General features: G+C 41.9%; 1 protein-coding gene across 6 annotated transcripts in view; it reads left to right on the top strand.

The window, feature by feature from the left end:
* Window positions 1–10,711, top strand: part of tlcd4a (TLC domain containing 4a) — a 127,302-nt gene extending 116,591 nt beyond the window's left edge. For 3 of the 6 annotated variants that reach the window (XM_064949193.1, XM_064949191.1, XM_064949192.1), the window contains 3 exons: window positions 59–153; window positions 3,687–3,760; window positions 4,421–10,711. In XM_064949193.1, coding sequence (XP_064805265.1) covers window positions 59–153; window positions 3,687–3,760; window positions 4,421–4,736 — 485 coding nt within the window. In that variant the 3' untranslated portion in view covers window positions 4,737–10,711. Of the gene's footprint in view, window positions 1–58; window positions 3,761–4,051 lie in introns of those variants that run through there. The other 3 variants (XR_010452717.1, XR_010452716.1, XR_010452718.1) reach the window with 3 other exon arrangements.
* Window positions 10,712–16,040: the final 5,329 nt, after the last annotated feature.

Here is a 16,040-nt window from a genome sequence, read left to right as displayed (position 1 = left end):
TCACCTTGATGTAATATCTTCTGTTTAATATTGTGTTGTTCTTTTCGTCTGTTCCCAGATCTGCTGCTAATATTTTACTATTGGAAGGCGATAGGCGACAAGTTTTTTGTAGTGCACCACCTGGCAGCTTTATATGCTTACTACTATGTACTGGTGAGTTCCCTATTGTCCAATAGCAGAACATGCAGGCAAGATGGGAAAGAGACGACTAAAGGTGAACAGCTGTGCCATGTCATGCTGGGTGATTGCGATGACAGGGCCAGGAGATTGGGTGTAAGGAGAGCGCTAACACGTGAACATAGTTCTGTTCCTATTAGCTCTGCTAGGACTCTGCTAGTGAGAACATGTGGCGCCAGCCTGCCGGCACTATTTTCACGTTCTTCTAATGCATCTCATTAGCTAATCCTCAGCTGTTGAATATATGTGTATGGGAATCATTAGAATAGTATAGGGCCATACTGTTGGCTTGATAGTATATCATTCACCCAGGAGCTGGACTCTTGTGATCTCGTGAAATGTGATAGCCTATGTGTTGGAAGTTATTGGGAATTGCTTTCGTTGGTAATGTTTTGTCTCACGTTAGGGATTGTGATTGACTGTGAAAAGGGTTGAGGTTATGATCCAAGAAGTGTGCATACATTTTGGTTAGGATGATCATTGGGGTTAGTTTGGATTGAAAGAATGACTGATATGTTTGTTGATTGTCGGGTATTACCATGCTTAATCGGCACTGTCTAGTCAAGGAACATGCTTGTTTGTCTGGACAGTGGCAATGGACCTGGTTATAACCACTGGTTATAATGGTGAAGCAGGTTGTATACCCAGCCATCCAGGACACTGCTGTTCACCCTTGGTCTGTAGCCATCCAGATCACCAGGTTCTGTAGCTCATAACAATGTTGGTATTTTTTGCATGGAATGCTTAATGATGGTAATGGCCGACTCCCTTCTTCCTCACCTTGCCCTTAAGTCCTGCATTTATTTCACTGATCCCTCAGCCTTTTATGGAGCTGGACTGAGCTGAGCTGTGCATGCCTCCATTTGTCCGGGCATTCCCAATGTTGGTGGAGGGGTCTCCAACTACTGTATGTGCATGCCAAAACAATGTTACTGCCTCTTACTGTCTTGTGGCAGAGATGAGCTCTGCCTCCTTTCTCTCAAACTCTTGTCCTCTGCCCCACTATTTCCTAAGCTGCTTCTTCCTAGACTGTTATGGCAGAGGACCCTTGAGAATAACTGAACATGTTGATGATAATAATAACACTTTGCCATGAATGATGCTTAAATGTGTCTCGTCTATGAATGTGTCCTCACTGTAATGCTTTAGCTCTGTGAGGGCTTGCCTACTTAACTTCAAGCCTCACGTGTCTCTGTTTTAAGAGTGGCCTTGTTTCAAACCAACCCATAACCTTAAATCTTTCTACAATAAGCTTAGCTGAGTTTATACCTTAGCGTTGTATGCAAATTGTATTCATATCCAACTTGAAGGACAAAAATGTACAGTGTATGCATTGCAAAGCTACTCTGAGGTACAATGCATTTTAATGTACATTTGAGAGAAAATGTGAAAGTGTACTTTTTTTTTTTAAAGGCCAGACTGGTGTAGGCCATACTGTCACTGGACACTCACAACTGCTTAGATCAGTCATGCTTGTTATTACTTAGCAAAATACAAAAACCAAGTAACTTTGGGACATACTATACACATTTTCTACAATTTGTTCAACTTAAAAGCCCTTTATAACTTGTTATACTAGTTGATGGATTTTACTTTTTTGGTCTGGCTTTCTATCAAAGCTGTTATGTCAGTATCTTGTTAATTTGGTGACTATTATTAATTGATCCGGCTGTTTTATGTAGATGTAGATTATATTAGATCATTGTAAAAACAATAAGGCTATTATACCCAGAACAAGCAAACTAATTCATAGGCTAATATTTGATTGCTGTTTGATTTCTAAAGCGCATGTTTTCAATGTTGTTGCTTCTTTATGCTTCTAACTATAGTTGCACCTTTCTCTCTAATCTGTCTGTCTCATAGAGATAGATAAGAGGACTCTAGTGCCCAAAAGCCAGTTTAAGAATGGGCAGCGCCTTTAAGGACATTCAACATTTTGAAGTAGTCAACTGGGTGGCACTTCCTATGGGTTAGGGGATCAGCCAATGAATTATACTTGTGAGCAAAAATTCCATAATTACAGGTGGCAGCCAACCTTGGTTTTATACCTGATCAAACAACCCACTCCAGGTGGCAGTATTCAACCCTTTCCATTTGTTTACCAACTCATAGAAGTGGTAGAAGAGGTAAATTGACTACTTCAAAATTGAGATGGCCTCAATGGCGCTGCCCATACTCTCACATACGCCGTAATGGGCCAGATACGTTGCGACCTGTAACTTTCTCTATGGTCTGTCTCTCTATCCTTTGCTAATACGGTCTCTTAAAATAATATAGTCTCACAATTACCAGCAAAACATTCATGCAAAAACTACCCAATTCAAATTAGGTTGTGTAAAATGTAAACGCTTAAGATCAGGCCTGACTCCTCGAGACTGAATCCTCCCTGTCTTGTCTGCTGTTATTGCCTTTGTGCTACACTGAGCAGATATGACCTATCTGTCCAGTAACGGTATGGATTTACCAGTACCTAGAGGTCCTAGCATGGAGATGCTGGGAAAGTTCATATCCTCTCTGGTATAACTTGAACCATGTCGATATCTTGAGAGTAAGTATATGCCACGTATGAACTTTTGTTTTGGTCTTATAAGGTAAGTTTCCACTTTTGGTGTGTGCTCCTTGGATAATCTTGCCCTGTGTTAAGCCTGAAATACCAATAGGATATGGAAATGAGACTTGTTTTTATGAGCAGATTTGTATACCACCCGGAAGAGAGTGAGCTGATACCAGCCCTTAGATCATACCAGCACTCGTGTCCGAGGGTGATAATATAGGGTCGATACCTTCCTATAACAACTTGTGATTATAGGCATCGCTCTTATGTGCATGGCTAATCATTGCTCATTTGGCTAGTAACTGAATGTCTACACATCAAACCCTGGCTGTGCGTACACACTATGTTGAGCTTTACTTAACACTATGCTATTAGAAATGTTGCCAACCCATTTATGTTGTGTGTGAAGGGACTGTAATTTAGCTGTTTCACCGACGCCGTCATTTTACTGAGTCACTAACGTCGTGTTTTTTTTTGTCCTGGAACCTCATTGCTGTCATCGAGGCTGTCATCGTAAATATACCTTCAGTGATATGATGAGCACTCCGTATATTGGGTTCTACTGAAGATGAAATAAGAACACAGACTACGTTAATGTGGACCCTTGAAAAGCCTGAAGACGTTAGCTGAGTCTTCTGAAAAATAGCCATGGAGCAGACCTATAATCAGAAAGTGATTTAAATGATTACATTTTAGATCCAAACCCCTCCAAAATGGCTCCTTAATGAATTGAAAAGTTCAGTATGGTAAAAGTGAGATCTTAACTCGTTTCTCCCCCATTATCATGTGTTCTTTTGTTAATGATGTTGGATCCATCTTTCTGTACACACATGGTGTGAAGGCCTCCCTTTAACTATACTGATGTGATGTTTGATCAAATGAAAGCATTTTGAGTCCCTTTCTTTCATGTTTCATTGTTTCTCTCCATTTTCCTCTTTTTACCCTGTTCTTCCAGGGACACGGAATGTTGCCTTATTTTGCTAACTTCCGTCTGCTTGCAGAGTTCTCCACGCCGTGTGTCAACCAGCGGTAGGTAGCAGCTGTATATAAACTCATTGACTATGTCTATGGTAGGTACCAACCTCACCGAGGCCTGAGTTTAGACAGGACAGTGACACTCATGACCAATTGGTTCAGAAGCCCTGCAAAGCAGCTGCTGAAAAAATAAACCCTATTCATTTAAGTAACTGTCCAGTGAAAATCTCACTTAATATTCTTCTAACTCACACCCAAATAATGTTGTTTACTCATCCTAAAACAAACTCCACCTCAAACTTGATTCTCAAACAAATTGTTTAAATGCTTTCTTTTTCCTCATAGAGGATGATGTGAACTGGTCGATCAGCGGTCGTCTCGCGTGAATATTTTTACTGACTGCTATACGCCCACACCATTCTGTTGTTGGGGTACGCCCACACCATTCCAACACAGAGAACCTGCTTTTTAACATTTTTGTAAGGAAAAATTATTTCACTCATATTGTAATTATAGTTCATATTTCATACAAATCTGGAAACACTGGACAATTACTTTCATATATTGATTTCAATATATATGATTTTTTTTGTTTTTATGTCCATCTGTGAGAGAGTACCCTTTATATTGTTTGAATCCCATTAAGCCCAGAGTTGTGTTTAACTTCAGTTTTTCTCCTCCTCTACTTCATTGTACTGACTGTCTTTCTTCCAGCTGGTTCTTTGAAGTGTTAGGTTACTCCAAGTCCTCCAGGCCCAACATCGCTAATGGGATGGCCATGGCAGTTGTCTTCTTCCTGGTTCGCATTGCCGTCATGCCCCTCTACTACAGCCGCATGTGGTCCGTGTATGGCACCGAAGCCTTCTACCGCGTCCCGCCGGAAGGCCGTGCTGCTTGGATCATCTCCAGCATCTGTCTGGATGTCATGAACGTCATGTGGATGCACAAGATCGCCCGCGGCTGCTACAAGGTCATGCGCTCGGCCCGACGACACAAAGTGGGGACACAGGAGAACGGAAAGGCTGAATAAAAAGCAAGAGGGTGATTGATGTTATGGGTAAGGAGAGCCCATTGAACCACTTTCCCCTTTTAGTGCACAATTGGATTAGTAACTTTACCTGACTGGGACTACTGTTTCAGTGTCAACTAACTTACAAAAAGCTAAGTCTTGCACTGACTGAACTTTATGGTAGTAGACGCAGGACATTGATGTGGACAAAGGGGCAATATCTTGGGCAGTGACGTGTATAACTGCCTCTTAGCAATACTTCCTGTGCATGGCAAATGTATTTTTCTGTTGCATTTTATCACAAAACGGCGTGTCTGGGATGAAGTCCGTTTTTCCCAAATGCTTCACCAAGTCAAACGTTTACTGCTTGTTCTAGACCATAGACTCAAATGTGTGAATGGTCCTGTGCTCCCCAAAACAACTTGAAGCACCTCCCTTTCATTTGGATTTTTATGTACATTTGAAGTCGGAAGTTTACATACACCTTAACCAAGTACATTTCAATTCAAGTGTATATAAGTTTAGGTTTCTCACAATTCCTGACATTTAATCATAGTAAAAATTCCCTGTCTTAGATCAGTTAGAATCACCACTTTATTTTAAGAATGTGAAATGTCAGAATAATAGTAGGGCGATTTATTTCAGCTTTTATTTCTTTCATCACATTTCCAGTGGGTCAGGAATTTACATACACTCAATTAGAGGTCGACCGTTTATGATTTTTCAACGGCGATACCGATACCAATTATTGGACACAAAAAGCCGATACCGATTAATGGGCCAATTTATTTATTTTTTATTTTTTTTGTAATAATGACAATTACAACAATCCTGAATTAACACTTATTTAACTTAATATAATACATCAATAAAATCAATTTAGCCTCAAACAATGAACATTTTTAAATTTGGTTTAAATAATGCATCTCAAACAAGACATTTATTCTTTCAGTGAAATACAGAACCATTCTGTATTTTATCTAACGGGTGGCATCCATCAGTCTAAATATTCCTGTTACATTGCACAACCTTCAATGTCATGTCATAATTATGTAAAATTCAGGCAAATTAGTTCGCAATGAGCCAGGCGGCCCAAACTGTAGCATATACACTGACTGCGTACAATGAACGCAAGAGAAGTGACACAATTTCACCTGGTTAATATTGCCTGCTAACCTGGATTTCTTTTAGCTAAATATGCAGGTTTAAAAATATACTTCTGTGTATTGATTTTAAGAAAGTCATTGGTGTTTATGGTTAGGTACACGTTGGAGCAACGACAGTCCTTTTTCGCGAATGCGCACTGCATCGATTATATGCAACGCAGGACATGCTAGATAAACTAGTAATATCATCAACCATGATTAAGTTTAATGCTAGCTAGCAACTTACCTTGGCTTCTTACTGCATTCGTGTAACAGGCGGGCTCCTCGTGAGGCTTGTAAGGTTGCAAGATTGAATCCCTGAGCTGACAGTCGTTCTGCCCCTGAACAAGGCAGTTAACCCACCATTCCTAGGCCGTCATTGAAAATAAGAATGTCTTCTTAACTGACTTGCCTAGATAAATAAAGGTGTAAAAAAAACGTTTGTTTTTTAAACAGCGTCCAAAATTACCGATTTCCGATTGTTATGAAAACCTGAAATCGGCCCTTATTAATCGCCCATTCCGATTAATCGGTCGACCTCTACCCTCAATTAGTATTTGGTAGCATTGCCTTTAAATTGTTTAACTTGGGTCAAACGTTTCGGATAGCCTTCCACAAGCTTCCCACAATAAGTTGGGTGAATTTTGGCCCGTTCCTCCTGACAGAGCTGGTGTAACCGAGTCAGGTTTGTAGGCCTCATTGCTCGCACATACTTTTTCAGTTCTGCCCACAAATATTCTATAGGATTGAGGTCAGGGCCTTGTGATGGCCACTCCAATACCTTGACTTTGTTGTCCTTAAGCCATTTTGCCACAACTTTGGAAGTATGCTTGGGGTCATTGTCCATTTGGAAGACCCATTTGCGACCAAGTGCACCCAGTCCCTCCTGCAGCAAAGCACCCCCACAACATGATGCTGCCACCCCCGTGCTAAACGGATGTGATGGTGTTCTTCGGCTTGCAAGCCTCTCCCTTTTTCCTCCAAACATAATTATGGCCAAACAGTTCTGTTTTTGTTTCATCAGACCAGAGGACATTTCTCCAAAAAGTACAATCTTTGTCCCCGTTTGTAGTTGCAAAACATATTCTGGCTTTTTTATGGCGGTTTTAGGAGCAGTGGCTCCTTCCTTGCTGAGCGGCCTTTCAGGTTATGTCAATATAGGACTCGTTTTACTGTGGATATAGATACTTTTGTACCTGTTTCCTCCAGCATCTTCACAAGGTCCTTTGCTGTTGTTCAGAGATTGATTTACACTTTTTGCACCAAAGTACGTTAATCTCTAGGAGACAAAACACGTCTCCTTCCTGAGCGGTATGAAGGCTGTGTTGTCCCATGTTGTTTATACTTGCGTACTATTGTTTGTACAGATGAACGTGGTACCTTCAGGCATTTACAAATTGCTCCCAAGAATGAACCAGACTTGTGGAGGTCTACAATTGTTTTTCTGAGGTATTGGCTGATTTCTTTTGATTTTCCCATGATGTCAAACAAAGAGGCACTGAGTTTGAAGGTCGGACTTGAAATACATCCACAGGTACACCTCCAATTGACTCGAATGATGTCAATCAGCCTATCAGAAGCTTCTAATGCCATAACATACTTTTCTGGAATTTTCCAAGCTGTTTAAAGGCACAGTCAATTCGTGTATGTAAAATTCTGGCCCACTGGAATTGTGATTACAGTGAATTATGAAATAATCTGTCTGTAAACAATTGTTGGAAAAATTACTTGTGTCATGTACAAAGTAGATGTCCTAACCGACTTGCCAAAACTATAGTTTGTTAACAAGACATTTGTGAAGTGGTTGAAAAAACAAGTTTTCATGACTAGGAGGGAGGTTCCTTGATGTGCAGAAGGGCACGAGACAAACGAATGTGTAACATTGGGGAAAGTAGTGGCATGTGTTAATTGTAGGGGTGCCCATTGGGCACAAGTAGGGGTGCCCATGGGGTACAAGAAATGTGTGAAGTGGTTGAAAAACAAGGTTTAATGACTCCAAACTAAGTGGATGTAAACTTTTGACTTCAACTGTATATATTTTCTGGTTGCCTGAATCACAGAGGTTGAATATAAACATTTTGAACACAGAAGAACCAATGCAGGAAGTATTTCAGTAATGGTCTGTGTCATTTAAAAGCCCATGCTGCTGTCTGTCTGCTGAGGGAGGACAGGGTGTAGCAACTTCCCCTTTAAACCCAAACACAGTGTCTGTAAGAACTGGATGGACATCTAGTGCAATTAAACCTTGATTCCTTTCAGCTCAGCTCTATCTCATTCACTCTCAAGGAGTCACTCTGAAACTGAGCCAATGCTGAAGAAGACCTACTTTATATATCCTTGCTCAAATGGAGTAAGGCCTCTCTCCACTCCATGGGGAAAAAGGGAAAGTTAAAGAGGAAATGGATGAATCCATTCCTTATATTTGCCCAGCTGGGTTATAGATTTGGGGGGATTTTGAGTTTAAATATATTTTTACAATATTTTTTGTCTTAATCAAAAAGCGGACGGCGTCAGTGCATTTTGCTGGTATCGTCATAGGAAATGGCGTGCTGCTTGCCTGGGAAAGAGGATGCTGAAAGAGAACTTGAGAACGTGTTAGTTGAAGCGATTGGGGAAATGCCTCGTGAGCATTGTTAGCTGGATTCTGACATTCTTCTCAGATTTTATTTGCTCAGATATAAAACATGAGCTTTTTGTCCTCAACATTTCAATCATTTGAGAGTTTAAATGCCATAATCTCATAATGTTTATGGTCACAAGTTGTTTTTCTCTTTCTAATTTACACACATACTGTCTGTCAACATACATGCACTGTCAACTGGGGCATGCTGCAATTGACTTTCAGTACTGGGTCTCAGATCAATATGAAACTAGAGTTTCCTCCATTTTTGGATGAGGGGCCATTGACACAATGTTATTGGATGAGTATGTCCCTTGTTCTAGGATCTTGGGGTAAGGAACTTCTTCTGAACTGTATCAAGTGTTATTTATTTTTTACCAATTATATACTGGGGCAGCATGTCAATGTTTGTACCTACATATATTATTTAAGGAGATTAATGACAGAGGTATTCATGATGTACATTTATGAGGAAAAGCTTTCATGATACAGTGACATGCATTTAATAATGTTATATACCTGCTTTCTCACTGAGCAGTTGAGTATAGTGCGCACACACACACACACACACGACGTACGTGTACAGTCTTTGGAAAAGAGGGTGTGTCATACTACATTAGTATTTTACTGACTGAATGACTTTAACACAAAGTAGAATGATGACAAATGTTTGTGAGGATAAGGAACTACTAGCATTGTCCTCATCCAAATGAAAAGTTGACTTTTCAAAATCTTGTGCACTTGAATTTTGACTGTACTTTCATTTATATGGTGGACACAAATAAGCATATTTTTAATGGTCTGTGAAACAAAATAGGGAACTCAAGTCATCATATTTGGCCTTGTCATGCTCTCCAGTCTTCTTTTGTGATGGTTGCCTTTTAGAAATCAGATTTGAATTGCACAGTGAGCTTTTGTTACCGCTTTTTCAATGGAATGTCCAAAATATGTTATTTCTACAGTGTTTGTTTTGATGAGCCCGCCTCAATGTAATTTCAACACATGTTCATTCTGAAAAGGATCGCATAATTATACACAATTGTGTGGGGTGGATTATGGCAATGAATGTACAGTAATCAACTATTTCTCAGTGAAACGTGTGCCAGTATAGAGCAGTGTTAACTGAAGCGCTATACATTTCCTTTGAACTAAACTGTACAAACCCTGACCATGTTCTACTGTCGTCTCCTCTCCTTATCAACTCTCCTCGATGTTCACTGATCTGAAAGGATGGGGGGGGGGGGGATATGGTTACGGAGGGAGGGATTATGGAAAGGAAGCTATGGTAGAGTTTTGGTACATAGTCACAATGAGACCGTCAGCCCTCAGTACTATGGTTGTGGCGGTATGCTCATGCATGATCATGTTCCTCTCTTCACACACCCTCTATAAATGCATGTGGTATTGCATGGAGATCACTGTAAACAAATAGCAATTTTATTGCAAGCTATATTTTGTTTCTTGTTTTGAAATCCATGTACATGATGTCTAAACCCCATTAGTATTCTTCTGTACTTGTTGTTCACGATGTTATCCAGCGATGATGATTGTGAACATGTGAAACAACTGTGGCTAACACCCAGCACAGAAATATCCAATTAGGGAAATTATACTTGATAATAATCAGCACAGTTGCAATCTGGGCAGTGCAAATAAACATGAATACCTTACGTCTCGCATTTCATTGTAATTGTGTATTTCTTCAAGTAATGGTCATGTTTATTAGTAAAAACCAATAGAAAGTACACACCACTGGTGATTGTACAAGATAACTAGTATTTTGAAAGCCTTTCTCATTTTGCAAGTTTTTACTGAATGAAAGATGGGGAAATACATCCTACAGAGATGATTCAGTGAACTGAGCCCTGGATTGTTCAAAAAAATGTTTGGGTGATGGCTGTTTACTTTTGTTGTTGGTCTTTGACAATACATGTCAAATCTGTGAAGATATGTGTTGCTTTGTATGATTTGCATGTTTTTGTTTTTATTACAATGTTCCAAATGTAATGATGATATGGGGTCCAATGTTTACCCAAAGAGAAATATACTAGAAATCACTCAGCAGCACCCCTGACCGGTTTGTGGAAAGGGAACGTTTACATGTTGTCAAAAACATGAAAGTTTTAAAATTGAATTCACACTTGTTGTTCTTAATTTTACACACCTGATGCCATTTGCCTGAGTAAAACAATATGCAGCATTTTAAGTGTCAATAAATATTCAGAATTAAATTGTTTGCTTACTGTCTGTTTGTGTGTTCTACTTTATGAAGGGGATTTGGGACATGAAATATTACAAATGAACATATGAGGCTATTGCCAAAACTTTTCTAAACCCAGAGGCCCAACATCGCATGACTTCTAGGAACGCACGCTTGTGAAGCAGACCAGAATGGGTTTGGGGTTAGAGAACTCAATGAGAAGTGGAAAATTCATCCTTAGTTAGGCACAACCTAGATTCAAGCCAATGTCTTAAATAACAACACATTCAAAAAAGTTCTGGGACATTGTAAAGTTCATGGAGAATAAGAGCACCTCCTCCCAGCTGCCCACTGCACTGAGGATAGGAAACTCTGTCACCACCGATAAATCCAGTATAATTGAGAATTTCAATAAGCATTTTTCTACGGCTGGCCATGCTTTCCACCTGGCCACCCCTACCCCGGTCAACAGCACTGCACCCCCCCCCACAGCAACTCGCCCAAGCCTTCTCCATTTCTCCTTCTCCCAAATCCAGTCAGCTGATTTTCTGAAAGCGCTGCAAAATCTGGACCCCCACAAATCAGCCGGGCTAGACAATCTGGACCCTTTCTTTCTAAAATGATCTGCCGAAATTATTGCAACCCCTATTCCTAGCCTGTTCAACCTCTCTTTCGTGTCGTCTGAGATTCCCAAAGATTGGAAAGCAGCTGCGGTCATCCCCCTCTTCAAAGGGGCAGACACTCTTGACCCAAAATGCTACAGACCTATATCTATCCTACCCTGCCTTTCTAAGGTCTTCGAAAGCCAAGTTAACAAACAGATCACTGACCATTTTGAATCCCACCGTACCTTCTCCGCTATGCAATCTGGTTTTATAGCTGGTCATGGGTGCACCTCAGCCACACTCAAGGTCCTAAATGATATGGGGGCTCTAGTGGTGTGGGGGCTGTGCTTTGGCAAAGTGGGTGGGGTTATATCCTTCCTGTTTGGCCCTGTCAGGGGGTGTCCTCGGATGGGGCCACAGTGTCTCCTGACCCCTCCTGTCTCAGCCTCCAGTATTTATGCTGCAGTAGTTTATGTGTCGGGGGGCTGGGGTCAGTTTGTTATATCTGGAGTACTTCTCCTGTCCAATTCGGTGTCCTGTGTGAATCTAAGTGTGCGTTCTCTAATTATCTCCTCTCTCTCTTTCTCTCTCTCGGAGGACCTGAGCCCTAGGACCATGCCCCAGGACTACCTGACATGATGACTCCTTGCTGTCCCCAGTCCACCTGGCTGTGCTGCTGCTCCAGTTTCAACTGTTCTGCCTTATTATTATTCGACCATGCTGGTCATTTATGAACATTTGAACATCTTGGCCATGTTCTGTTATAATCTCCACCTGGCACAGCCAGAAGAGGACTGGCCACCCCACATATGCTCTCTCTAAATCCTCTTTCTTTCTCGCTCTCGGAGGACCTGAGCCCTAGGACCATGCCCCAGGACTACCTGACATGACGGCTCCTTGCTGTCCCCAGTCCACCTGGCCGTGCTGCTGCTCCAGTTTCAACTGTTCTGCCTTATTATTATTCGACCATGCTGGTCATTTATGAACATTTGAACGTCTTGGCCATGTTCTGTTATAATCTCCACCCGGCACAGCCAGAAGAGGACTGGCCACCCCACATAACCTGGTTCCTCTCTAGGTTTCTTCCTAGGTTTTGGCCTTTCTAGGGAGTTTTTCCTAACCACTGTGCTTCTACACCTGCATTGCTTGCTGTTTGGGGTTTTAGGCTGGGTTTCTGTACAGCACTTTAAAGATATCAGCTGATGTACGAAGGGCTACATAAATAAATTTGATTGATTGATTGATATCTTAACCGCCATCGATAAGAAACAATACTGTGCGGCCGTATTCATTGACCTGACCAAGGCTTTCAACTCTGTCAATCACCACATCCTCATCGGCAGACAAAACAGCCTTGGTTTCTCAAATGATTGCCTCACCTGGTTCACCAACTACTTCTCCGACAGAGTTCAGTGTGTCAAATCTATGCAGACGACACCATTCTGTATACTTCTGGCCCTTCTTTGGACACTGTGTTAACAACCCTCCAGACGAGTTCAACGCCATACAACTCTCCTTCCGTGTCCTCCAACTGCTCTTAAATACAAGCAAAACTAAATGCATGGTCTTCAACCGATCGCTGCCTGCACCTGCTGCCCGTCCAGCATCACTACTCTGGACGGTTCTGACTTAGAATATGTGGACAACTACAAATACCTAGGTGTCTGGTTAGACTGTAAACTCTCCTTCCAGACTCACATAAAACATCTCCAATCCAAAGTTAAATCTAGAATTGGCTTCCTATTTTGCAAAAAAGCATCCTTCACTCATGCTGCCAAACATACCCTCGTAAAACTGACCACCTTACCGATCCTCGACTTCGGCAATGGAATTTACAAAATAGCCTCCAACACCCTACTCAACAAATTGGATGCAATCTATCACAGTGCCATCCATTTTGTCACCAACGCCCCAAATACTACCCACCACTGCGACCTGTACACTCTCGTTTCAAACTCGTCGCCAACCCTCTGGCTCCAGGTCATCTACAAGACCCTGCTAGGTAAAGTCCCGCCTTATCTCTGCTCACTGGTCACCATAGCTGCACCCACCCGTAGCACGCGTTCCAGCAGCCAATTCCTCCTTTGGCCACCTCTCCTTCCAGTTCTCTGCTGCCAATGACTGGAACGAACTTCAAAAATCTCTGAAACTGGAAACACTTATCTACCTCACTAGCTTTAATTACCAGCTGTCAGAGCAGCACCTGTACATAGCCCATATATAAATAGCCCAAACAACTACCTGTTACCCTACTGTATTTATTTATTTATTTTGCTCCTTTGCACTGTATGTTTGTTTTACTCCATGTGTAACTCTGTGTTGTTGTTTGAGTCTCACTGCTTTACTTTATCTTGGCCAGGTCGCAGTTGTATATGAGAACTTGCCTACCTGGTTAAATAACAGGTGAAATAATGTATTATTATTTTTTAAGTAGCTGAACATGTTACCACTCCAACTTCGTGAAAGTTGACAAATTTACACTTTTTCATTTTAGTCAAAATCAACTGTATATGTGCCTTTGATTTGATGACATGCACATGAGCAGTACAGCGCGAGAGACAAATAGACCCGATGACATGTTTCTGCCCAGGAGCTTAGCTAGCCAACGTCGCCATGACATCGCATTCAAGCGTGATTGGGGATTATCTTCATACTAAATTGCTCTGTGGAATATAGGGTTATACTGACACCTACTGACACCCCAAAGTGTGGTGGTTGCTGATAAAATTGTAGTAGTTAGTGTTAGAGTGCTTACTACCCATTTTTTGGCCATTGACCTTTTCTAGCTGGAAAGGTGGTACTTGAGGAAATGGTGTTGTGCTAGACAGTTGGTTCCATCAGGACCGAGGCTCTGCCTGCTGTGGTGCAGAGGGGATCCGGTCTGCATATGGTGCACCTCTGCCTCTTGTGCAATGCTGCGCTCAACCTCTTCGGTAGGGCTGAGAGTGTCTGTTCCTCCACTCCTGAGCAGGTGCAGTGTGATTCTCAGCCTGGTTTCTTGGAATCCCAGTTGGGGCCCTAGGACAGGAGTAATGGTTTGCATTCTAGGCTTTGGAATGAGGAGCTGAAGCTCCATTTGTGCTAATCTGTCCTCCTTAGACACTTAGAGGAGGTGGGCCGCTACTGGGCCAAATGTCTGGCCAGGTGATATGAGTACACCTAGGAGTGGAAACCTCTCTTTGTCAGGGAGTTTGGACTGCTTTAACCATAGGTGGCGTCATGCAGCACAGAGTGTTGCCAAATATTTTCCAACCATCTGAGCATTGCCCTGAAGGCACTGGATGAGCAGGTCTGTAACTGTAGACAGTTCTTTCATGGTCTCAGCATCATAGTTTGCTGAGATAAATTCCTGAAGCTCCTTCTGATAGAAGGCCAGTGTTGCTGCTGAATTGCTAAGCCTTGCAGCTGTAGCAGTGCTGTCATGTGTCCTGCGTAGGAAGCGATCAGATGCCCTGCATAGTTTGTTAGGTAGCTCTTGGTCCGAACTGTGACAGAGAGAAATAGGCATAACAAGTGAAGCAAATTATTTGTCCATATGGGGGAAATGGCCAAAACCATTCTCATCTGCACCATGCCTGGCATGGCATGTGTTCTGTCATTTGGCAAGTCCATTGGAGCTCACGCACAAAGTCTTTGAACAATGGAATGGATGTCGGTCTTTGAAGAACTGAATTAATCAAATGTGGATGTGGCCGCCATGGCAGTAGGTGCATGTTCCACGATGAGGTTCCTGCTTGCCCTCTCGAAGATTTCAGATGTGGATATTTTCTGGTCGACCATCACTGCCAGATTAGTAGGCTGAGACTGGATAATGCTAAAGCTGTGGTACATAGCATCATCATCAGAGTGATCATAGCCTGTGTCATAAGATTCAACAACCACACTTCATTCAGAGGTAGGGTTGGGTTTGTTACCAGCGGGGGAAAGCTGGCCAGGATGTGCTCGAGAGCAGACTCATTGGTTGACATCTGACTGTCCAGTGACTTAAGCTCCTTATGCATCTCACCGCGTTGAGATTTGTGCCCAAGCGATGGTGTTTATTGAGCAGTGGATCACAAGGGAAGTGAGACCAGTCATGAGACCTGGAGCTTTCTGAATAATCATTGATCTCTGTGGGAGACTCATCTGATGAGAATCCGGAGGCTTCGCCCTCAAAATGTGCAAGTTGAGATTTTGTTGTGTTGCTACCATGCTGTGTTTTCATGTGTTGCTGCCATGCTATGTTGTTATCTTAGGTCTCTCTTTATGTAGTGTTATGGTGTCTCACTTGTCATGATCTGTGTTTTGTCCTATATTTTTATTTTATTTTGTATTTTTAATCCCTGCCCCTGCCCCCGTCCCTGCAGGAGGCCTTTTGCGTTCTGGTAGGCCTAAAAATTTCTTCTTAACTGACTTGCCTAGTTTAAAAAATTTAAGTGTTCAAATAATTAATTTTTACATAAGGGAAGTGTGTTCCAAGAAAAGGAAACAAAAAAATGCCTTGTTTGTTTTGTTGTGTCTCGTGTAAATCTAATCTAAATCAAATTGATTTATGTAGCCCTTCGTACATCAGCTGATATCTCAAAATGCTGTACAGAAACCCAGCCTAAAACCCCAAACAGAAAGCAATGCAGGTGATGAAGCACGTTGTCTAGGAAAAACTCCCTAGAAAGGCCCAGCCTTAGGAAGAAACCGAGAGAGGAACCAGGCTATGAGGGGTGGCCAGTCCTCTTCTGGCTGTTCCTGGTGGAGATTATAACAGAACATGGCCACGAT

The sequence above is a fragment of the Oncorhynchus masou genome, chromosome 30 (assembly GCF_036934945.1).
Source record: "Oncorhynchus masou masou isolate Uvic2021 chromosome 30, UVic_Omas_1.1, whole genome shotgun sequence".
NCBI classification, from domain to species: domain Eukaryota; kingdom Metazoa; phylum Chordata; class Actinopteri; order Salmoniformes; family Salmonidae; genus Oncorhynchus; species Oncorhynchus masou.
This window is presented reverse-complemented; position numbering and strand designations above follow the sequence as displayed.